Source organism: Chrysemys picta, chromosome 12 (genome assembly GCF_011386835.1).
Source record: "Chrysemys picta bellii isolate R12L10 chromosome 12, ASM1138683v2, whole genome shotgun sequence".
Lineage (NCBI taxonomy): Eukaryota > Metazoa > Chordata > Testudines > Emydidae > Chrysemys > Chrysemys picta.
Window position 1 is genome coordinate 1,382,616 of NC_088802.1, and position 26,028 is coordinate 1,408,643.

Consider the following 26,028-nt stretch of genomic DNA (forward strand, 5'->3'; position numbering starts at 1 on the left):
GAGCCGGTCAGGGGGTGGCAGGGAGGAGCCCCAAAGGAACAGGCCCGCCGCGATGCAGAGAGAGAGTCACCCTGGGACCTCCCAAAGGGGGAATATGGGGAATCCCCTCCCACGGGGAAGGCCCAGCATCAGGGACAACCGACCGGCTCGAGGGGACCCACAGGACATGAGCTGCTATTACTGCGGCCGAAGAGGCCACGTTCGGGCCCAGTGCCCCAAGCTCAAGGACAGACTGAGCAGACCGAACCCGCATAGGGTTAACTTGGTAGAGGCCCAGACGGACGAGGGGCAGGCTTCTCACGCAAGAGGGGCTGGCAGCTTATCAACTGCTCAAGAGAGAGAAGGGCCCCAGGCCAGCTCCTCTAGGGGGCTGGATGCCCCAGACTCAGGGTTTTTGGTTTATACGGTGGGCGCGGGGCTGTCCCTCCGGAGAGAGTACCTTGTTCCCCTGGAGGTGGATGGGAGGAAGGTCAATGGATACTGGGATACGGGCGCAGAGGTGACGCTGGCCCGGCCCGAGGTGGTGGCCCCAGATCAGGTGGTGCCCAACTCCTACCTGACCCTGACGGGGGTGGGCGGAACACCAGTCAAAGTGCCCGTGGCAAGGGTACACCTGAAGTGGGGGGCCAAGGAGGGCCCCAAGGATGTGGGGGTACACCCATATTTGCCCACTGAGGTATTGATGGGGGGGGACCTGGAGAACTGGCCAAGCAACCCCCAAAAGGCACTGGTTGTGACCCGCAGTCAGAGCCGGCGAGGGGCCCTGCGCCCTGGCCTTGGGGGGGGTGCCTTGCCTGAGGCGCAGGACCCTAACCTGGTGGGGAGGGAACGCCCAGGGACGCGGCTCAGGGAGGCTGCAGCTTCGGACCCAGCGGGCGAGAAAGAGCAGGTGGCCATCCCTGTCCCAGCTGCTGAGTTCCAGGCCGAGTTACAGAGAGATCCCTCCTTGCGGAAGATAAGGGACCTGGCCGACCTCAATGCGGTACAGACCATGGGACGAGGTGGCCGGAAAAGATTCCTGTGGGAGAAGGGGTTCCTGTACCGAGAATGGGCTCCCCCAGGGAAAATGGAGTCAGGGGGGATCAGGAGGCAGCTGGTGGTACCCCAGAAGTATCGCCGCCAGCTGCTGTGCCGGGCCCATGATATTCCCCTCTCAGGGCACCAGGGAACCTGGCGTACCCAGCAGAGGCTGCTACGGAGCTTTTACTGGCCTGGGGTCTTTGTTACTGTCCGACAGTACTGCGGATCCTGTGACCCCTGTCAGAGGGGGAGGAAGGCCTGGGACAAGGGGAAAACAGCTTTAGGACCCTTGCCCAGCATAAAGGATCCTTTCCGGAGGGAGGCCAAGGTTAAAAGGGCGGCTCTAAACCAAGAGAGCCCAAAGCACAGACCTCCAGACTGGAGCGCTGGGAGAAGACCACAGCCCAGTTGGAGCCCCAGAGGTATGGGGGTGGGAAAAGGGCACAGGCCGCATAAACCTTCCCACATGCGAACTGCGAGAGCCATCAAGCACCCCCGACCTAAGGGGGGGCGTGGAACGGAAGGGGCCTGGTGTAACTCCCACCAAGGAACTGGAGGGATGCGGGGGCATCCATGGGAACGGGGGTAGGTTCGAACTTCCCCAGGTCACTGGCTAAAGTGACCCCGCTCAGTTCGGTCTCGAAGGGGGGAGAGATGTGACGAACTGGGACTGTTCTTGCTGGGGTGTGGGAATGCTGACAGGGGAGTGTGACTAGGATGGTCTGCATCGGGGGATGGGAGCCGGCCCAAGGGAACATACCTGAGCTTGTAACATGAGAACCCAGGAGGGGGTTGAAGGCCAGGTGACTCCGGGGCCCGGGAAACTGAACAAAGGCTGTGGGAGGGGTCGCTGAAGGCAGAGTGCTGGAAGCAGGCTGGAGAGATGGCTGGGAGGCAGAGATGGCTCTGACCCCCCAAGGGGGGTGGGCTGGCATGCCCTGGGACCCCAAGCTGGACCTAACTGAGGGGGGCCCTGTTGTCTGTGCCTGCAAGACCTGTCTTGGACTGTATTCCTGTCATCCAAATAAACCTTCTGCTTTACTGGCTGGCTGAGAGTCATGGTGAACCGCAGGAAGCCGGGGGTGCAGGGCCCTGAGTCCCCCAATACTCCGTGACAACCCCGGACCCTGGGGACAGGTTGGAGGCCGGGTGGGTCAGCACAGACAGACACACAGCGCACGCCCATGCTGTGGGCTGTAGCGATGAGCAAGGGCACACGCGGCACCGGAAAGAGACGTGAAGGTCGAGGAGCCAGAGCGGCCGAGGAGTCCCAGGCATGTGGGTGCAGCCGCTGACCTGTGGTGGCGTCGGTGGAGACGGGGCCGAGGCGCTTGCGGCCGGAGACGCCGTAGAGGTTGAACTTGTATCTGTGGGAGGGGGCCAGGTCATGGAGGTGGAGCGAGCGCAGGGCACCATCCACAGGCAGCGCCCGGGAGTTGCCCTCTGCGTCCCGGTACTGGAGGATGAAGGAGTCGAATGTCCCCCCCTCCACAGTCCAGGAGAGGTCGATGGAGTTGTGGGCTGCGTTGGCCGCCGAGAGCTCACCGAGACGGAGCGGCATCCCAACTGCCTCCTCCGACAGTGCCACTGCTGGAAGAGAGATTGGGGGTGAGGGGCATGAGTCCAATGAGGGACAATGAACCAGAGAGAGCAGGGGCAGGGCATGCCGGGGGCTTCGCCCCATTTCCCAGGGACCTGCAGGGAGTGAAAAGGTAAGTGGGGAGGTCACAAGACAGCAAAAAGGAGAAATGGGACCTGGAGAGGGGGCCTGGGTGTATCCTGAATGGGAGAGATGGATAGATGGATGGAGATGTGGGTACATGATGGAGATGGATGGATGGATGGATGGATGCTGTGGATGGATGGATGCTGGGGACGGATGGAGGTTTGGGTACATGTTGAAGATGGATGGATGCTGTGGGTGGATGGATGGATGGATGGATGGATGAAGGTGTGGGTACATGATGAAGGTGGATGGATGGATGCTGGGGATGGATAGAGGTGTGGGTACATGCTCCGCCCACCCTTCCCCCGTCCCTCCCATCCTTCCCGATACTCCTCCGCCCACTCTTCCCCTGTCCCTCCTTCCATCCCGATACACCTCCGCTCACCCTTCCCCTGTCCCTCCCTCCATCCCGATACACCTCCGCCCACCCTTCCCCCATCCCCCCCATCTGTCCCGATACACCTCCGCCTACCCTTCCCCCGTCCCTCCATCCGTCCCGATACACCTCCGCTCACCCTTCCCCCATCCCTCCATCCATCCCGATACACCTCCGCCCACCCTTCCCCCGTCCCCCCCATCTGTCCCGATACACCTCCGCCTACCCTTCCCCCGTCCCTCCATCCGTCCCGATACACCTCCGCTCACCCTTCCCCCATCCCTCCATCCGTCCCGATACACCTCCGCTCACCCATCCCCCGTCCCCCCCATCCGTCCCGGTACACCTCCGCCCACCCTTCCCCCGTCCCCCCCATCTGTCCCGATACACCTCCGCCTACCCTTCCCCCGTCCCTCCATCCGTCCCGATACACCTCCGCTCACCCTTCCCCGTCCCTCCCTCCGTCCCGGTACACCTCCGCCCGCCCTTCCCCCGTCCCCCCCATCCGTCCCGACACACCTCCGCCCACCCTTCCCCCGTCCCTCCCTCCATCCCGATACACCTCCGCTCACCCTTCCCCGTCCCTCCCTCCGTCCCGGTACACCTCCGCCCGCCCTTCCCCCGTCCCCCCCATCCGTCCCGACACACCTCCGCCCGCCCTTCCCCCGTCCCCCCCATCCGTCCCGACACACCTCCGCCCACCCTTCCCCGTCCCTCCCTCCATCCCGATACACCTCCGCTCACCCATCCCCCGTCCCCCCCATCCGTCCCGATACACCTCCGCTCACCCTTCCCCGTCCCTCCATCCGTCCCGATACACCTCCGCTCACCCTTCCCCCGTCCCTCCCTCCGTCCCGATACACCTCCGCTCACCCATCCCCCGTCCCCCCCATCCGTCCCGATACACCTCCGCTCACCCATCCCCCGTCCCCCCCATCCGTCCCGATACACCTCCGCTCACCCTTCCCCCGTCCCTCCCTCCATCCCGATACACCTCCGCTCACCCTTCCCCCCATCCCTCCCTCCGTCCGGATACACCTCCGCCCACCCTTCCCCCGTCCCGATACACCTCCGCTCACCCTTCCCCCTTCCCCCGTCCCTCCATCCGTCCCGATACACCTCCGCTCACCCTTCCCCCGTCCCCCCGTCCGTCCCGATACACCTCCGCCCACCCTTCCCCCATCCCTCCCTCCGTCCAGATACACCTCCGCCTACCCTTCCCCCGTCCCTCCATCCGTCCCGGTACACCTCCGCCCACCCTTCCCCCATCCCTCCCTCCGTCCGGATACACCTCCGCCTACCCTTCCCCCGTCCCTCCATCCGTCCCGGTACACCTCCGCCTACCCTTCCCCCGTCCCTCCATCCGTCCCGGTACACCTCCGCTCACCCTTCCCCCGTCCCCCCGTCCGTCCCGATACACCTCCGCCCACCCTTTCCCCGTCCCCCCCCATCCGTTCCGATACACCTCCGCTCACCCTTCCCCGTCCCCCGTCCATCCCGATACACCTCCGCCCACCCTTTCCCCGTCCCCCCTTCCATCCCGATACACATCCGCTCACCCTTCCCCGTCCCTCCCTCCATCCCGATACACCTCCGCCCACCCTTCCCCCCCGTCCCCCCTTCCATCCCGATACACATCCGCTCACCCTTCCCAGCTTCCGTCCCTCCCTCTGTCCCGATACACCTCAGTCCACCCTTCCCCCATCCGCCCCATCTGTCCCGATACACCTCCGCCCACCCTTCCCCGTCCCTCCCTCCATCCCGATACACCTCCGCCCACCCTTCCCCCCGTCCCTCCTCCGTCCCGATACACCTCTGCCAACCTCTCCCCCGTTCCGATACACCTCCGCCCACCCTTCCCCCGTCCCTCCCTCCATCCCGATACACCTCCGCCCCGCCCTTCCCCCGTCCCCCCCATCTGTCCCGACACACCTCCGCCCACTCTTCCCCTGTCCCTCCTCCATCCCGATACACCTCCGCCTACCCTTCCCCCGTCCCTCCCTCTGTCCCGTACACCTCTGCCAACCCTTCCCCCGTCCCTCCCTCCGTCCCGATACACCTCTGCCAACCCTTCCTGCTGTCCATTCTCATACACATACACCTGCCCATCCATCCATTCTAATTCACATCTGTCTTCCCACCTGTCCTTCTGTCCGTCCATCCATCCATCCCCATAAATATCCATTCCTCTACTTATTCATACATCTTCATCTACCCCTATAGACAGTCATCCATCTACCTATTCATTCAGTCATCCTCCCTATACACAAGTATCGATTCACTCAACCTGCCCCATGTACATCCACACCCCCACCGAGCCAGCCAGCCAGCCACTCTCTCTTGCTGGCCATCTGCTTGTGAAGGCTGGAGGATTGGACTCATCTCCCTCGGAAGGTCCCAGCCCAGGGGTCGGTGTCTCTGACACTGCAAAGCAAAGTGGGTGGGAGGGGTAGGGGCCAGGACTCTTGGAGCAGCTGCTGACCTGTGACGGCGTCGTGGAGACGGGGCCGAGGCGCTTGCGGCCGGAGATGCCGTAGAGGTTGAACTTGTATCTGCGGGACGGGGCCAGGTTGGTTACTGTGACTGTGCGGGATCCCCCGTCCACGGGCAGCGCCTGGGGTTTGCCCTCCGCGTCCTTGAACTGGAGGAGGAAGGAGTCGAAGTCCCCGGCCTGGACGGTCCAGAGAGCAGGGTGGAGTTGTGGGTGACGTCAGAGGCCGAGAGCTCCCCCAGGCTGGGCTGGGGGGCAGGTTCCTCCTTCTGCCGCGCTGTGGTGGGAACAGAGAGAGGGGGGTGAAGGCCATATCCAGGGTTGGGGGCAGCTTTCCCGGTTCTTGGGGGGCTTGATTATTCCTAACCAGAGGGGATCTGCAGAGAGGATCAGCAGGGGGAGGGGGCAGGGAGCCCCAGGGACCGGCCCCAGGACACAGCCGGATCCTGCTGCTGGAAGGAGAGCTGGGACAGACAGACGGATGGTGCATGTCTGCAAAGAGGATCCCACATTCCCAGTTCCCCACGGTCATCCCGCCCCATGGAGGGTGTGACGTTATGAGTGCAATATAATATCTCATTGAAAGGTGACAGGGCCAGCAAGAGTTAATTAACTCCCAGACGGACCTGACCCAGGGCCGAACTTTAAAGACTCGTTAGGAAGATCTGTAAATGAACAGAGCTTTGAAATGCAGCCGGCATTGTTAGAGAGAGAAGGGGAGCTGTTTGCTCAGGGCTTGTGATGTCAGCAAACAAGTCTTGTCTATTGCTATGATTCAAAGATCAAAAAAGGAATATTAACATTTAGGAAGACACTTGTGTGAAATAGTATTATTCTCTATATTAATTATTATTATTATCATCTCTTTGGAAGGTCGTGGTAACCTGGATCTGAACTGTTTAATGGATAAATTATCCTGGGCTAATTGTCAGGATGTTTGTTGTTTTCTCAGGCCGAAAGGCTGCTGGAAATGTATAAAAACCCTGGGACACAATCCTGCTTCATTTCAGACAGATCTGCTTTGGGTTTCTAGAGGGGGAAACCTTAAGCCACAAGGATTGAGATCCCCAGTCACTGACTGGAGCCACCCTGAATATGGACATTGGACTATAACCTCTGGACTATTTCTAAAAGGACTTTTGGCCACTACAAGCTCATCTCTGCTGTGTCTGAACCTCAAGAATTGAATTCAAGTCTGTCTGTAGATTGATCTTTTAACCAACACTCTCTCTCTCTTTTCTTTTTTAATAAATTTTAGTTTAGTTAATAAGAATTGGCTGTAGTGTGTATTTTGGGTAAGATTTAAGTTATCATTTGACCTGGGTGTGTGGCTGATCCTTTGGGGTTGGAAGAACCTTTTCTTGTATCTGATGAGAGAAGATTCTCAGTAATCATCATCGTATCTGACGTGTGTCTGGACGGAGGCCTGAGGCCGGGCATTTTAAGGGAACTGTGTTGTTTGGACGTCTGAGTAACCAGGGAGGTTCTATAGAAGCTGTTTGGGGCTGGTTTGGTAAATCTCAGCACTGGAGGATCCACCAGCGTTCGGGGTTTGTCTGCCCCGTTTTGTTTGCAGTTCACCCTAATTGTGTGACCTCAGCTGGCTCCCAGGGCACCTTCATCACAGAGGGTCACCCCAGCACAAATCATTGTGAGAGCTGAGCTGGGAGGGGCAGAGAGAGAGGGGGAAGGAAGAACAAAGGAGAGAGAAAGAGAAGGGGCTGAACCAAAGCCTCCAACGTCAATGGAAAGATCCCCATTGACACCCAACCAGCCCCACAGGGGCCTGGAGCACCCATGGAAAAAATTAGTGGGTGCTCAGCACCCACCGGCAGTAAGCTCCTCCCCATCCCTCCCAGCACCTCCCACCCGCCGTGATCAGCTGTTCTGTGGTGTACAGGAGGCGGTGGGGGGAGGGGGAGGAGCTCAGGAGAGGGGGGTGGGCCTGGCGGGAAGAGGTGGGACGGGGCGGAGCGGGGGTGGGAAAAGGCGGGGTGGGGGTGTGCGGAAGGGGTTGAGCATCCATCGATCTCTGCGTCCACACAGACACCTGTTCCTTTCCATGCATCCGACACGTCTCACCATCGGTGCCATCCATCCCACGCATCGTTCCATCCCTCCTCTGAGCCACATGCACATCCATCCACCCACCTACCAATCCGTCCCCATAACACACAGCCATCCACCCACCTACCAATCCGTCCCCATACACCCCATAACACACAGCCATCCACCCACCTACCAATCCGTCCCATACACCCCATAACACACAGCCATCCACCCACCTACCAATCCGTCCCCATACACCCCATAACACACATCCATCCATCCACCTACCAATCCGTCCCCATACACCCCATAACACACAGCCATCCACCCACCTACCAATCCGTCCCCATAACACACAGCCATCCACCCACCTACCAATCCGTCCCATAACACACAGCCATCCACCCACCTACCAAGCCGTCCCCATACACCCCATAACACACAGCCATCCACCCACCTACCTATCTGTCCCCATACACCCCATAACACACATCCATCCACCCACCTACCAATCCGTCCCCATACACCCCATAACACACAGCCATCCACCCACCTACCAATCCGTCCCCATACACCCCATAACACACAGCCATCCACCCACCTACAATCCGTCCCCATACACCCCATAACACACATCCATCCATCCACCTACCAATCCGTCCCCATACACCCCATAACACACAGCCATCCACCCACCTACCAATCCGTCCCCATAACACACAGCCATCCACCCACCTACCAATCCGTCCCCATAACCACACAGCCATCCACCCACCTACCAATCCGTCCCCATACACCCCATAACACACAGCCATCCACCCACCTACCTATCTGTCCCCATACACCCCATAACACACATCCATCCACCCCACCTACCAATCCGTCCCCATACACCCCATAACACACAGCCATCCACCCACCTACCAATCCGTCCCCATACACCCCATAACACACAGCCATCCACCCACCTACCAATCCGTCCCCATACACCCCATAACACACAGCCATCCACCCACCTACCAATCCGTCCCCATACACCCCATAACACACAGCCATCCACCCACCTACCAATCCGTCCCCATACACCCCATAACACACAGCCATCCACCCACCTACCAATCCGTCCCCATACACCCCATAACACACAGCCATCCACCCACCTACCAATCCGTCCCCATACACCCCATAACACACAGCCATCCACCCACCTACCAATCCGTCCCCATACACCCCATAACACACAGCCATCCACCCACCTACCAATCCGTCCCCATACACCCCATAACACACAGCCATCCACCCACCTACCAATCCGTCCCCATACACCCCATAACACACAGCCATCCACCCACCTACCAATCCGTCCCCATACACCCCATAACACACAGCCATCCACCCACCTACCAATCCGTCCCCATACACCCCATAACACACAGCCATCCACCCACCTACCAATCCGTCCCCATACACCCCATAACACACAGCCATCCACCCACCTACCAATCCGTCCCCATACACCCCATAACACACAGCCATCCACCCACCTACCAATCCGTCCCCATACACCCCATAACACACAGCCATCCACCCACCTACCAATCCGTCCCCATACACCCCATAACACACAGCCATCCACCCACCTACCAATCCGTCCCCATACACCCATAACACACAGCCATCCACCCACCTACCAATCCGTCCCCATACACCCCATAACACACAGCCATCCACCCACCTACCAATCCGTCCCCATACACCCCATAACACACAGCCATCCACCCACCTACCAATCCGTCCCCATACACCCCATAACACACAGCCATCCACCCACCTACCAATCCGTCCCCATACACCCCATAACACACAGCCATCCACCCACCTACCAATCCGTCCCCATACACCCCATAACACACAGCCATCCACCCACCTACCAATCCGTCCCCATACACCCCATAACACACAGCCATCCACCCACCTACCAATCCGTCCCCATACACCCCATAACACACAGCCATCCACCCACCTACCAATCCGTCCCCATACACCCCATAACACACAGCCATCCATCCACCTACCAATCCGTCCCCATACACCCCATAACACACATCCATCCACCCACCTACCAATCCGTCCCCATACACCCCATAACACACAGCCATCCACCCACCTACCAATCCGTCCCCATACACCCCATAACACACAGCCATCCACCCACCTACCAATCCGTCCCCATACACCCCATAACACACAGCCATCCACCCACCTACCAATCCGTCCCCATACACCCCATAACACACAGCCATCCACCCACCTACCAATCCGTCCCCATACACCCCATAACACACAGCCATCCACCCACCTACCAATCCGTCCCCATACACCCCATAACACACAGCCATCCACCCACCTACCAATCCGTCCCCATACACCCCATAACACACAGCCATCCACCCACCTACCAATCCGTCCCCATACACCCCATAACACACAGCCATCCACCCACCTACCAATCCGTCCCCATACACCCCATAACACACAGCCATCCACCCACCTACCAATCCGTCCCCATACACCCCATAACACACAGCCATCCACCCACCTACCAATCCGTCCCCATACACCCCATAACACACAGCCATCCACCCATCTACCAATCCGTCCCCATACACCCCATAACACACAGCCATCCACCCACCTACCTATCTGTCCCCATACACCCCATAACACACAGCCATCCACCCACCTACCAATCCGTCCCCATACACCCGATAACACACAGCCATCCACCCACCTACCAATCCGTCCCCATACACCCCATAACACACATCCATCCATCCACCTACCAATCCGTCCCCATACACCCCATAACACACAGCCATCCACCCACCTACCAATCCGTCCCCATACACCCCATAACACACAGCCATCCATCCACCTACCAATCCGTCCCCATACACCCCATAACACACATCCATCCACCCACCTACCAATCCGTCCCCATACACCCCATAACACACAGCCATCCACCCACCTACCAATCCGTCCCCATACACCCCATAACACACAGCCATCCACCCATCTACTAATCCGTCCCCATACACCCCATAACACACATCCATCCACCCACCTACCAATCCGTCCCCATACACCCCATAACACACAGCCATCCACCCACCTACCAATCCGTCCCCATACACCCCATAACACACAGCCATCCACCCATCTACCAATCCGTCCCCATACACCCCATAACACACAGCCATCCACCCACCTACCTATCTGTCCCCATACACCCCATAACACACATCCATCCACCCACCTACCAATCCGTCCCCATACACCCCATAACACACAGCCATCCACCCACCTACCAATCCGTCCCCATACACCCCATAACACACATCCATCCATCCACCTACCAATCCGTCCCCATACACCCCATAACACACAGCCATCCACCCACCTACCAATCCGTCCCCATACACCCCATAACACACAGCCATCCACCCACCTACCAATCCGTCCCCATACACCCCATAACACACATCCATCCACCCACCTACCAATCCGTCCCCATACACCCCATAACACACAGCCATCCACCCACCTACCAATCCGTCCCCATACACCCCATAACACACAGCCATCCACCCACCTACCAATCCGTCCCCATACACCCCATAACACACAGCCATCCACCCACCTACCAATCCGTCCCCATACACCCCATAACACACAGCCATCCACCCATCTACCAATCCGTCCCCATACATCCCATAACACACATCCATCCACCCACCTACCAATCCGTCCCCATACACCCCATAACACACAGCCATCCACCCACCTACCAATCCGTCCCCATACACCCCATAACACACATCCATCCACCCACCTACCAATCCGTCCCCATACACCCCATAACACACAGCCATCCACCCACCTACCAATCCGTCCCCCATACACCCCATAACACACAGCCATCCACCCACCTACCAATCCGTCCCCATACACCCCATAACACACAGCCATCCACCCACCTACCAATCCGTCCCCATACACCCCATAACACACAGCCATCCACCCACCTACCAATCCGTCCCCATACACCCCATAACACACAGCCATCCACCCACCTACCAATCCGTCCCCATACACCCCATAACACACAGCCATCCACCCACCTACCAATCCGTCCCCATACACCCCATAACACACAGCCATCCACCCACCTACCTATCTGTCCCCATACACCCCATAACACACAGCCATCCACCCACCTACCAATCCGTCCCCATACACCCCATAACACACAGCCATCCACCCACCTACCAATCCGTCCCCATACACCCCATAACACACATCCATCCATCCACCTACCAATCCGTCCCCATACACCCCATAACACACAGCCATCCATCCACCTACCAATCCGTCCCCATACACCCCATAACACACATCCATCCATCCACCTACCAATCCGTCCCCATACACCCCATAACACACAGCCATCCACCCACCTACCAATCCGTCCCCATACACCCCATAACACACAGCCATCCACCCACCTACCAATCCGTCCCCATACACCCCATAACACACAGCCATCCACCCATCTACCAATCCGTCCCCATAACACACAGCCATCCACCCACCTACCAATCCGTCCCCATAACACACAGCCATCCACCCACCTACCAATCCGTCCCCATAACACACAGCCATCCACCCACCTACCAATCCGTCCCCATACACCCCATAACACACAGCCATCCACCCATCTACCAATCCGTCCCCATACACCCCATAACACACAGCCATCCACCCACCTACCTATCTGTCCCCATACACCCCATAACACACATCCATCCACCCACCTACCAATCCGTCCCCATACACCCGATAACACACAGCCATCCACCCACCTACCAATCCGTCCCCATACACCCCATAACACACATCCATCCATCCACCTACCAATCCGTCCCCATACACCCCATAACACACAGCCATCCACCCACCTACCAATCCGTCCCCATACACCCCATAACACACAGCCATCCATCCACCTACCAATCCGTCCCCATACACCCCATAACACACATCCATCCACCCACCTACCAATCCGTCCCCATACACCCCATAACACACAGCCATCCACCCACCTACCAATCCGTCCCCATACACCCCATAACACACAGCCATCCACCCATCTACTAATCCGTCCCCATACACCCCATAACACACATCCATCCACCCACCTACCAATCCGTCCCCATACACCCCATAACACACAGCCATCCACCCACCTACCAATCCGTCCCCATACACCCCATAACACACAGCCATCCACCCATCTACCAATCCGTCCCCATACACCCCATAACACACAGCCATCCACCCACCTACCTATCTGTCCCCATACACCCCATAACACACATCCATCCACCCACCTACCAATCCGTCCCCATACACCCCATAACACACAGCCATCCACCCACCTACCAATCCGTCCCCATACACCCCATAACACACATCCATCCATCCACCTACCAATCCGTCCCCATACACCCCATAACACACAGCCATCCACCCACCTACCAATCCGTCCCCATACACCCCATAACACACAGCCATCCACCCACCTACCAATCCGTCCCCATACACCCCATAACACACAGCCATCCACCCACCTACCAATCCGTCCCCATACACCCCATAACACACAGCCATCCACCCACCTACCAATCCGTCCCCATACACCCCATAACACACAGCCATCCACCCACCTACCAATCCGTCCCCATACACCCCATAACACACAGCCATCCACCCACCTACCAATCCGTCCCCATACACCCCATAACACACAGCCATCCACCCATCTACCAATCCGTCCCCATACATCCCATAACACACATCCATCCACCCACCTACCAATCCGTCCCCATACACCCCATAACACACAGCCATCCACCCACCTACCAATCCGTCCCCATACACCCCATAACACACATCCATCCACCCACCTACCAATCCGTCCCCATACACCCCATAACACACAGCCATCCACCCACCTACCAATCCGTCCCCATACACCCCATAACACACAGCCATCCACCCACCTACCAATCCGTCCCCATACACCCCATAACACACAGCCATCCACCCACCTACCAATCCGTCCCCATACACCCCATAACACACAGCCATCCACCCACCTACCAATCCGTCCCCATACACCCCATAACACACAGCCATCCACCCACCTACCAATCCGTCCCCATACACCCCATAACACACAGCCATCCACCCACCTACCAATCCGTCCCCATACACCCCATAACACACAGCCATCCACCCACCTACCTATCTGTCCCCATACACCCCATAACACACATCCATCCACCCACCTACCAATCCGTCCCCATACACCCCATAACACACAGCCATCCACCCACCTACCAATCCGTCCCCATACACCCCATAACACACATCCATCCATCCACCTACCAATCCGTCCCCATACACCCCATAACACACAGCCATCCATCCACCTACCAATCCGTCCCCATACACCCCATAACACACATCCATCCATCCACCTACCAATCCGTCCCCATACACCCCATAACACACAGCCATCCACCCACCTACCAATCCGTCCCCATACACCCCATAACACACAGCCATCCACCCACCTACCAATCCGTCCCCATACACCCCATAACACACAGCCATCCACCCATCTACCAATCCGTCCCCATAACACACAGCCATCCACCCACCTACCAATCCGTCCCCATAACACACAGCCATCCACCCACCTACCAATCCGTCCCCATAACACACAGCCATCCACCCACCTACCAATCCGTCCCCATACACCCCATAACACACAGCCATCCACCCATCTACCAATCCGTCCATGCCAAAATTACCCATTGTTAAGGCTACATTTTAGTCATGGGTAAACAACAATACACGGTCCGTGACCTGTCCATGACTTTTACTATATACCCCTAACTAAAGGGCCGCAGATGCGTTTGGGGGGAGGGCAGTCCGGTGCTGGTGCTGGTGCTGGGGGGGAGCAGGCGGTGGCGTGTGACCCAGGACCCCTGCTGGTGCTTTGGGCGGAGGGTTGGCGGGGCTCACAGGCTCCCATCTCCGGGTGTCCCTGCAGCTCCCAGGTGGCAGAGGGTCCAGGGGGTCTGCGCACTGTTCCCGCCACAAGTGCCAGCTGTGCGGCTCCCATTGGCTGGGAACCGCAGCCAATGGGAGCTGCAGGGGTGGGGCCTGTGAGCACGGGCAGCGTGCGGAGCCTCCTGGACCCTCCGTTGCCTAGGAGCTGCAGGGCCATGCCAGTGGGAGCCGGGGAGCCCCCCTTCCCAAGGTAAGCACCCCCCTGCATCCCCCTGCCCCTACCCCCTCCCACACACCCAAACTGCTGCTGCTGGCCACTGCAGAAGTCACAAAGGTCACGGAAATTCACAGAATCCATGAGTTCCGTGACCTCCATGACAGACTAACAGCCCTACACAATCTCCATCCATCCCCATACACAGCTATCCCTCCATACATCTCAACACTCACCTATCCATCCATCCACCCATCCATCCCCATACACAGCTATCCCTCCATACATCTCAACACACAGCCAGCCATCCACCCATCCATCCATCCATCCATCCATCCATCCACCCATCCATCCCCAAACACAGCTATCCTTCCATCCATCTCAACACACAGCCATCCATCCATCCATCCATCCATCCATCCCCAACCACAGCTATCCCTCCATACATCTCAACACTCACCTATCCATCCATCCATCCATCCCCAACCACAGCTATCCCTCCATCCATCTCAACACACAGCCATCCATCCATCCACCCATCCACCCATCCACCCATCCACCCATCCCCATACACAGCTATCCCTCCATCCATCTCAACACACAGCCATCCATCCACCCATCCATCCATCCATCCATCCATCCATCCATCCATCCATCCATCCATCCATCCATCCCCAAACACAGCTATCCCTCCATCCATCTCAACACTCACCTATCCATCCATCCACCCATCCATCCCCATACACAGCTATCCCTCCATACATCTCAACACACAGCCAGCCATCCACCCATCCATCCATCCATCCCCATACACAGCTATCCCTCCATCCATCCATCCATCCATCCATCCACACACACCCTCTATCCATCCATCCATCCATCCCCATACACAGCTATCCCTCCATCCATCTCAACACTCACCTATCCATCCATCCATCCATCCCCAAACACAGCTATCCTTCCATCCATCTCAACACACAGCCATCCATCCACCCATCCATCCATCCACCCATCCATCCACACACACCCTCTATCCATCCATCCATCCCCAAACACAGCTATCCCTCCATCCATCTCAACACACACTTATCCATCCATCCATCCATCCCCAAACACAGCTATCCTTCCATCCATCTCAACACACAGCCATCCATCCATCCATCCATCCATCCACACACACCCTCTATCCATCCATCCATCCCCATACACAGCTATCCCTCCATCCATCTCAACACTCACCTATCCATCCATCCATCCATCCATCCCCAAACACAGCTATCCTTCCATCCATCTCAACACACAGCCATCCATCCACCCATCCATCCATCCACCCATCCATCCACACACACCCTCTATCCATCCACCCATCCATCCATCCCCACACACAGCTATCCCTCCATCCATCTCAACACTCAGCCATCCATCCACCCATCCAGCCACACACACCCTCCATCCATCCATCCATCCATCCATCCATCCATCCATCCATCCATCCATCCATCCACACACACTCTCTATCCATCCATCCCCATATACAGCTATCCTTCCATCCGTCTCAACACACATCCATCCATCCATCCACTCCCTGTATCCATCCATCCATCCCCACACACAGCTATCCCTCCATCCGTCTCAACACTCAGCCATCCATCCACCCATCCACCCATCCATCCCCACACAGCTATCCCTCCATCCATCTCAACACACACCCATCTATCCATCTACACACACCCTCTATCCATCCATCCATCCATCCATCCATCCATCCATCCATCCATCCATCCATCCATCCATCCCCATACACAGCTATCCTTCCATCCGTTCCAACCCACCCTCTATCCATTCACCCACCAACACCCCTGTCCAGCCATGTAAACACTCAACCTTCTCTCTCTCTCCATCTGTTGAAAGGCCATAGACAGGTCATGGAAGCTGGAGACTGGAAGCTTCATCCCAGGAAGGTCCCAGTCTAGTGGCCAGCATCCCTGCCACACTGCAAAGCAAAGGGGCTGGGATGGGAAGGAGCTGCACCCGTAGACGCAGCCGCTGACCTGTGACGGCGTCGGTGGAGACGGGGCCGAGGCGCTTGCGGCCGGAGATGCCGTAGAGGTTGAACTTGTATCTGCGGGACGGGGCCAGGTTGGTTACGGTGACTGTGCGGGATCCCCCGCCCACGGGCAGCGCCTGGGGTTTGCCCTTCGCGTCCTTGTACTGGAGGAGGAAGGAGTCGAAGGTCCCCTCCTCCATGGTCCAGGAGAGCAGGATGGAGTCGTGGGTGATGTCGGAGGCCGAGAGCTCCCCCAGGCTGGGCTGGGCGGTGGGTACCTCCTCCGTCGGCGCCGCAGCTGGAACAGAGAGAGGGGGGTGAAGGGGATGGTCAGCAGGAGCAGCTTTCTGGGTCCTTGGGGGGCCGGATTATTGCCATCCCAATGAATTAGCGGGAGAGGGGGCAGGGAGCCCCAGGGACTGGCCCCAGGACACAGCTGGATCCTGCAGCTGGGAAGGAGAGCTGGGGACAGACAGACGGACGGGGCATGTCTGCAAAGAGGATCCCACATTCCTGGGTTTCCCGCAGCCACCCTGCCTCCACGGAGGGGTCGGCCCAGAGTGACCGGCACAAACCATGGGCAGAGCTGAGCTGAGACGGGAGGAGAGGGGGGAAGGAAGAGCAAATGAGAGAAAAAGAGAAGGGGGTGAAACCAAAACCACCACCCTCAATGAAAAGATCCCCATTGACCACCGTCCACCCCCAGACACTCCTCATCCATCCATCGCGATCCCATACTTCCGCCCATCCATGCATCTATCACCCACCCAGCCTTTCTTGTTGACAATGTGACCTAGCCACAGAGTTACACATACACATCTATAAATCAATCCCCCCATAACACCCATCCATTCCCACACACATCCACCCACCCTACTGTCTGTACATCCATCCATCCACCAGTCTGCCCTTCTGTCCATCTCCATACACATCCATCCACCTTACCGTCTGTACGTCCATCCATCCATCCCCATAAACATCCCTCCACCAGTCTGTCCATCCCCATACACATCCCCCCACCCTACCGCCTGTATGTCCATCCATCCATTCCCATAAACATCCATCCACCAGTCTGCCCTTCTGTCCATCTCCATACACATCCATCCACCTTACTGTCTGTACGTCCATCCATCCATCCCCATACGCACCCACCCACCCTACCGTCTATACGTCCATCCATCCCCATAAACATCCCTCCAACAGTCTACCTTTCTGTCCATCCCCATCCACCCACCTTACCGACTGTACGTCCATCCATCCATCCCCATACACATTCATCCACCTTACCGCCTGTACGTCCATCCATTCATCCCCATAAACATCCCTCCAACAGTCTGCCCTTCTGTCCATCCCCATCCACCCACCTTACCGACTGTACGTCCATCCATCCATCCATCCCCATACACATCCACCCACCCTACCGCCTGTATGTCCATACATCCATTCCCATAAACATCCATCCACCAGTCTGCCCTTCTGTCCATCTCCATCCACATCCATCCACCTTACTGTCTGTACGTCCATCCATCCATCCCCATACACATCCACCCACCCTACCGCCTGTATGTCCATCCATCCATTCCCATAAACATCCATCCACCAATCTGCCCTTCTGTCCATCTCCATACACATCCACCCACCCTACCGCCTGTATGTCCATCCATCCATTCCCATAAACATCCATCCACCAATCTGCCCTTCTGTCCATCTCCATACACACCCACCCACCCTACCGTCTATACATCCATCCATCCCCATAAACATCCCTCCAACAGTCTGCCCTTCTGTCCATCCCCATCCACCCACCTTACCTACTGTACGTCCATCCATCCATCCCCATACACATCCCCCTACCCTACCGCCTGTATGTCCATCCATCCATTCCCATAAACATCCATCCACCAATCTGCCCTTCTGTCCATCTCCATACACACCCACCCACCCTACCGTCTATACGTCCATCCATCCCCATAAACATCCCTCCAACAGTCTGCCCTTCTGTCCATCCCCATCCACCCACCTTACCTACTGTACGTCCATCCATCCATCCCCATACACATCCCCCTACCCTACCGCCTGTATGTCCATCCATCCATTCCCATAAACATCCATCCACCAGTCTGTCCATCCCCATACACATCCACCCACCCTACCATCTATAAGTCCATCCATCCATCCCCATAAACATGTCCATTCCCACACACATCCATCCACCTTACTGTCTGTACGTCCGTCCATCCATCCATCCCCATACACTTCCACCCACCCACCCTACCGTCTATACGTCCATCCATCCATCCCCATAAACATCTCTCCACCAGTCTGTCCATCCCCATACACATCCCCCCAGCCATTTGTCCATCCATCAATCGCTATACACACCTGCCCCCCAGTCCATCTGCCCCCCCATCATCTGACCATCCCCATATATATCTATTCCTCTTTCTATGGATCCATTACCATCCCCTCCCTCCATCCATCTCTATCCACCCCCATAGACATCCTATTAATTCATCCATCCATCCCTAGACACCTCTATCCATTCACTCAACATGCCCCATGCACATCCATACAGCTGTCTGTCTATCCATCCATCCCCATCCACATTCTTCCCTCTACCCATTGAATGGCTGCCAATCTGCTTGTGGAGGCTTGGAAGTGTTTTCCTGGGAAGGTCCTGGCCCAGTGGATGGTGTCCCTGACACTGTAGAGCAAAGGGGGGTGGGAGGGGAAGGGGTCGGGCCCTGGGAGCTGCCGCTGACCCGTGACAGCATCAGTGGAGATAGGTCCAAGGCGCTTGCGGCCGGAGACACCGTAGAATTTGAAGTTGTATCTGTGGGACGGGGCCAGGTTGGTTACGGTGACCGTGCGGGATCTGCCGTCCACGGGCAGCGCCTGGGGTTTGCCCTCCGCGTCCTTGTACTGCAGGAGGAAGGAGTCGAAGTCCCCGGCCTGGACGGTCCAGGAGAGCAGGATGGAGTCATGGGTGACGTTAGAGGCCGAGAGCTCCCCCAGACTGGGCTGGGGAGTGGGTTCCTCCTCCGGCCCCACCACAGCTGGAACAGAGAGAAGGGGGTGAAGGGGGAGGCTGGAGTGGGGGCAACTCGCTGGGATCTTGGGGGGGGCTGGGTTATTTCTAGCCAGAGGAGATTTGCAGGGAGGATTAGCAGGGGATGGTGCAGGGACGCCCAGGGACTTGTCCCAGGACACAGCCGGATCCTGCTGCTGGGAAGGAGAGCTGGGGACAGACTAATGGACGGGGCATGTCTGCAAAAAGGATCCCACATTCCCAGGTTCCCCGTGGCCATCACACCTCCATGGAGGGTTCAGCCGAGAGCGACCGGCACAAACCTCAGTGAGGGCTGAGTGAGATGGGAGGAGACAGAGGGAAGGAGGAAGAAACGAGACAGAAAGAAAAGGGGGTGAACCAAAACCACCAATGTCAACAGATGACACCTATCTATCCCCAGACACTCCTCCATCCTCCTACACACCCATCCATCCGTTGGTTCATCACTACACCATACGTTTGTCCATCCATGCATCAATCACCTTACCCACCCCCTCCTTATAGCTGATAATGCAACCTGGGCACAGAGTTACAAATATACATGTACCCATGAATCCCCCAAAACACCCATCCAACCACTCTACCGTCTGTACGTCCATTCATTCATCCCCATACACATCCACCCAGCCTTCCGTCCATCCATCACTTGCCATACACACACCCCCACCAGTCTGTCTGTCCATCCATCCCTCTACATCCACCCACTCACCTATCCATCCGTCCATCCCCATATATATCCATTCCTCTATCTATCCATCCATCCCATCCCCTCCATCCATCCCATCCCCTCCACACATCAACCCACCCACCCATCTGTCCATCCCCATATCGATCCATTCCTATATCCATCCATCCATCCCATCCCCTCCATCCATCCCATCCCCTCCACACATCAACCCACCCACCCATCTGTCCATCCCCATATCGATCCATTCCTATATCCATCCATCCATCCCATCCCCTCCATCCATCCATCCTCACCCACCCATCCATCTGTCCATCCCCATATCAATCCATTCCTCTATCTATCCATCCATCCCATCCCCTCCATCCATCCATCCATCCATCCCCACCCAACCATCCATCTGTCCATCCCCATATCGACCGATTCCTCTATCTATCCATCCATCCCATCCCCTCCATTCATCCATCCCCACCCACCCGTCCATCTGTCCATCCCCATATCGACCCATTCCTCTATCTATCCAACCCATCCCCTCCATTCATCCATCCCCACCCACCCGTCCAGCTGTACATCCCCATATAGATCTATTCCTCTATCTTTCCATCAGTCCCATCACCTCCATCCATCTATCCACCCGTCCATCTGTCCATCCCCATATCGACCGATTCCTCTATCTATCCATCCATCCTTCCATCCATCCATCCCTACCCACCCGTCCATCTGTCCATCCCCATATAGATCCCCTCCATCTATCCACCCATCTCATCCCCTCCATCCATCCATCCACCCCCACACATATCTACCGAGCCTTCTGTCTATCCATTCATCTATCTCCATATATATCTGCCCACCTGCCTGTTCATCCATCCATCCCCATACACATCCATTCGTCTATCTACTCATCGATGACCATCCCCTCCATCCACTCCTTTAGACACCCATCCATGTACCTATCTCTTCATCCATCTGTTCCCATACACATCATTCCATACACTCAACCTGCCCCACGCACACCAATCCAGCTGTCTGACTGTCTATCCATTCATTCATCCATCCATCCATCCATCCATCCACCCATCCCTATCTACTCCCATCTCTATCCATTGAATGGCCGGCAATCTGGTTGTGGATGCAGGACTCTTGGAAGCATCTTCTTCAGAACGTCCTGGGCCAGTGTTCGGCATCCATGTCACAATGGAAAGCAGAGGGGGCGGAAGGGGAAGGAGCTGCGCCCCTGGAGCAGCCGCTGACCTGTGACGATGTCGGTGGAGACGGGGCCGAGGCGCTTGCGGCCGGAGATGCCGTAGAGGTTGAACTTGTATCTGTGGGAGGGAGCCAGGTTGGTTACAGTGACCGTGCGGGATCCCCCGTCCATGGGCAGCGCCTGGAGTTTGCCCTCCGCGTCCTTGTACTGGAGGAGGAAGGAGTCAAAATCCCCGGTCTGGACGGTCCAGGAGAGCAGAGTGGAGTTGTGGGTGACGTCAGAGGCCAAGAGCTCCCCCAGGCTGGGCTGGAAGGTGAGTTCCTGCACCCGCAGCTCCTTGGCTGGAACAAAGAGGCAGGTTAGGGCATGGCTGGATTAGGGTGGCTGACCAGGTCCTTGGGGGGCCGGGCAGTTCCTGCCCAGAGGGGATCAGCAGAGAAGATTAGTGGGACGAGGGCGCAGGGAGTCCCAGAGACCAGCCCCAGGACAGAGCTGCATCCTGCTGTGGGAAGGAGAGCTGGGGACACACAAATAGACCAGCCATGTCTGCAAAGAGGATCCCACATTCCCAGGTTCCCCGTGGCCATCACACCTCCCTGGAGGGGTCGGCCCAGATCAACCGGCACAAACCTCAGGGAGAGTTGGGCTGAGAGAGGATGGATCGAAGAACAAATGAGAGGGAAAGAGAAGGGCATGAACTAAACTCACCAACGTCAATGGATAGATCCCCATTGACACCCACCCATCCCCAACCACTCCTCCATCCATCCCTGTACGTACCCATCCATCCACCTGTCCAAGCATGCATCACCACCCCCAACCCACCCATTGTTCTGCTGCTGGCAGAAGAGTTACACATACACATCTACCCATGCATTCCCCAAAACACCCATCCACCCCCATCCATATCTGCCCACCCTTCCATCTGTCCATCCCGCCATACACCCCCATCCATATCTACCCACCCTTCCATCTGTCCATCCATCCATCCACCCCCATCCATATCTGCCCACCCTTCCATCTGTCCATCCCGCCATACACCCCCATCCATATCTACCCACCCTTCCATCTGTCCATCCATCCATCCACCCCCATACATATCTGCCCACCCTTCCATCTGTCCATCCATCCATCCACCCCCATACATATCTACCCACCCTTCCATCTGTCCATCCATCCATCCATCCATCCATCCATCCATCCACCCCCATACATATCTACCCACCCTCCATCTGTCCATCCATCCATCCACCCCCATCCATATCTGCCCACCCTTCCGTCTGTCCATCTTGCCATTCCCCCCTCATACATAACTACCCACCCTTCCGTCTGTCCATCCATACATCCACTCCCATTCATATCTACCCACCCTTCTGTCTGTACATCAATTCGTTCACCCCCATACATATCTACCCACCCTTCGGTCTGTCCATCTACCGACCCCCATGCATGTCTACTGAGCCTTCTGTCCATCCATTCATCCATCCCCATATATATCTGCCCACCCTTCCGTCTGTCCATCCCGCCATACACCCCCATCCATATCTACCTACCCTTCCATCTGTCCATCCATCCATCCACCCCCATACATATCTGCGCACCCTTCCATCTGTCCATCCCGCCATACACCCCCATCCATATCTACCCACCCTTCCATCTGTCCATCCATCCATCCACCCCCATACATATCTGCCCACCCTTCCATCTGTCCATCCATCCATCCACCCCCATACATATCTACCCACCCTTCCATCTGTCCATCCATCCATCCATCCACCCCCATACATATCTACCCACCCTCCATCTGTCCATCCATCCATCCATCCCCATACATATCTACCCACCTTTCTGTCTGTCCATCCATTCATCCACCCCCATACATATCTGCCCACCCTTCCATCTGTCCATCCATCCATCCATCCATCCATCCATCCATCCATCCATCCATCCATCCACCCCCATACATATCTACCCACCCTCCATCTGTCCATCCATCCATCCACCCCCATCCATATCTGCCCACCCTTCCGTCTGTCCATCTTGCCATTCCCCCCTCATACATAACTACCCACCCTTCCGTCTGTCCATCCATACATCCACTCCCATTCATATCTACCCACCCTTCTGTCTGTACATCAATTCGTTCACCCCCATACATATCTACCCACCCTTCGGTCTGTCCATCTACCGACCCCCATGCATGTCTACTGAGCCTTCTGTCCATCCATTCATCCATCCCCATATATATCTGCCCACCCTTCCGTCTGTCCATCCCGCCATACACCCCCATCCATATCTACCTACCCTTCCATCTGTCCATCCATCCATCCACCCCCATACATATCTGCGCACCCTTCCATCTGTCCATCCCGCCATACACCCCCATCCATATCTACCCACCCTTCCATCTGTCCATCCATCCATCCATCCACCCCCATACATATCTGCCCACCCTTCCATCTGTCCATCCATCCATCCACCCCCATACATATCTACCCACCCTTCCATCTGTCCATCCATCCATCCATCCACCCCCATACATATCTACCCACCCTCCATCTGTCCATCCATCCATCCATCCCCATACATATCTACCCACCTTTCTGTCTGTCCATCCATTCATCCACCCCCATACATATCTGCCCACCCTTCCGTCTGTCCATCTTGCCATACACCCCCATACATAACTACCCACCCTTCCGTCTGTCCATCCATACATCCACTCCCATTCATATCTACCCACCCTTCTGTCTGTACATCAATTCGTTCACCCCCATACATATCTACCCACCCTTCGGTCTGTCCATCTACCGACCCCCATGCATGTCTACTGAGCCTTCTGTCCATCCATTCATCCATCCCCATATATGTCTGTCTATGCATACATACGGACATACATACGTACACCCATGACCATCCATTCTCCTATCTATCCATTGAATGGCCGGCAATCTGGTTGTGGATGCAGGACTCTTGGAAGCATCTTCTTCAGAACGTCCTGGGCCAGTGTTCGGCATCCATGTCACACTGGAAAGCAAAGGGGGCGGGAGGGGAAGGAGCTGCGCCCCTGGAGCAGCCGCTGACCTGTGACGATGTCGGTGGAGACAGGGCCGAAGCGCTTGCGGCCGGAGATGCCGTAGAGGTTGAACTTGTATCTGTGGGAGGGAGCCAGGTTGGTTACAGTGACCGTGCGGGATCCCCCGTCCATGGGCAGCGCCTGGAGTTTGCCCTCCGCGTCCTTGTACTGGAGGAGGAAGGAGTCAAAATCCCCGGTCTGGACGGTCCAGGAGAGCAGAGTGGAGTTGTGGGTGACGTCAGAGGCCGAGAGCTCCCCCAGGCTGGGCTGGAAGGTGAGTTCCTGCACCCGCGGCTCCTTGGCTGGAACAAAGAGGCGGGTTAGGGCATGGCTGGATTAGGGTGGCTGACCAGGTCCTTGGGGGGCCGGGCAGTTCCTGCCCAGAGGGGATCAGCAGAGAAGATTAGTGGGACGAGGGCGCAGGAAGCCCCAGAGACCAGCCCCAGGACAGAGCTGCATCCTGCTGTGGGAAGGAGAGCTGGGGACACACAAATGGACCGTCCATGTCTGCAAAGAGGATCCCACATTCCCAGGTTCCCCGTGGCCATCACACCTCCCTGGAGGGGTCGGCCCAGATCAACTGGCACAAACCTCAGTGAGAGTTGGGCTGAGAGAGGATGGATCGAAGAACAAATGAGAGGGAAAGAGAAGGGCATGAACTAAAGTCACCAACATCAATGGATAGATCCCCATTGACACCCACCCATCCCCAACCACTCCTCCATCTATCCCTGTACGCACCCATCCATCCACCTGTCCAAGCATGCATCACCACCCCCAACCCACCCATTGTTCTGCTGCTGGCAGAAGAGTTACACATACACATATACCCATGCATTCCCCAAAACACCCATCCACCCCCATCCATATCTACCCACCCTTCCATCTGTGCATCCATCCATCCACCCCCATACATATCTACCCACC

The 26,028-nt window shown here is 56.9% G+C and overlaps 2 protein-coding genes across 2 annotated transcripts in view; one reads left to right on the top strand and one right to left on the bottom strand.

Moving 5' to 3' along the window:
* LOC135974831 (tenascin-X-like) overlaps positions 1 to 25,679 on the bottom strand; it is a 69,120-nt gene extending 43,441 nt beyond the window's left edge. The window contains 5 exon segments of the mRNA XM_065563855.1: positions 2,317 to 2,610; positions 17,071 to 17,364; positions 19,829 to 20,122; positions 22,073 to 22,366; positions 25,110 to 25,679. Of these exon segments, the coding sequence (XP_065419927.1) occupies positions 2,317 to 2,610; positions 17,071 to 17,364; positions 19,829 to 20,122; positions 22,073 to 22,366; positions 25,110 to 25,233 (1,300 nt within the window). The 5' untranslated portion in view covers positions 25,234 to 25,679.
* EGFL8 (EGF like domain multiple 8) overlaps positions 25,232 to 26,028 on the top strand; it is a 5,953-nt gene continuing 5,156 nt past the window's right edge. Inside the window, exon 1 of the mRNA XM_065563856.1 lies at positions 25,232 to 25,375. Within this exon, the coding sequence (XP_065419928.1) occupies positions 25,232 to 25,375 (144 nt within the window). The remainder of the gene's footprint in view (positions 25,376 to 26,028) is intronic.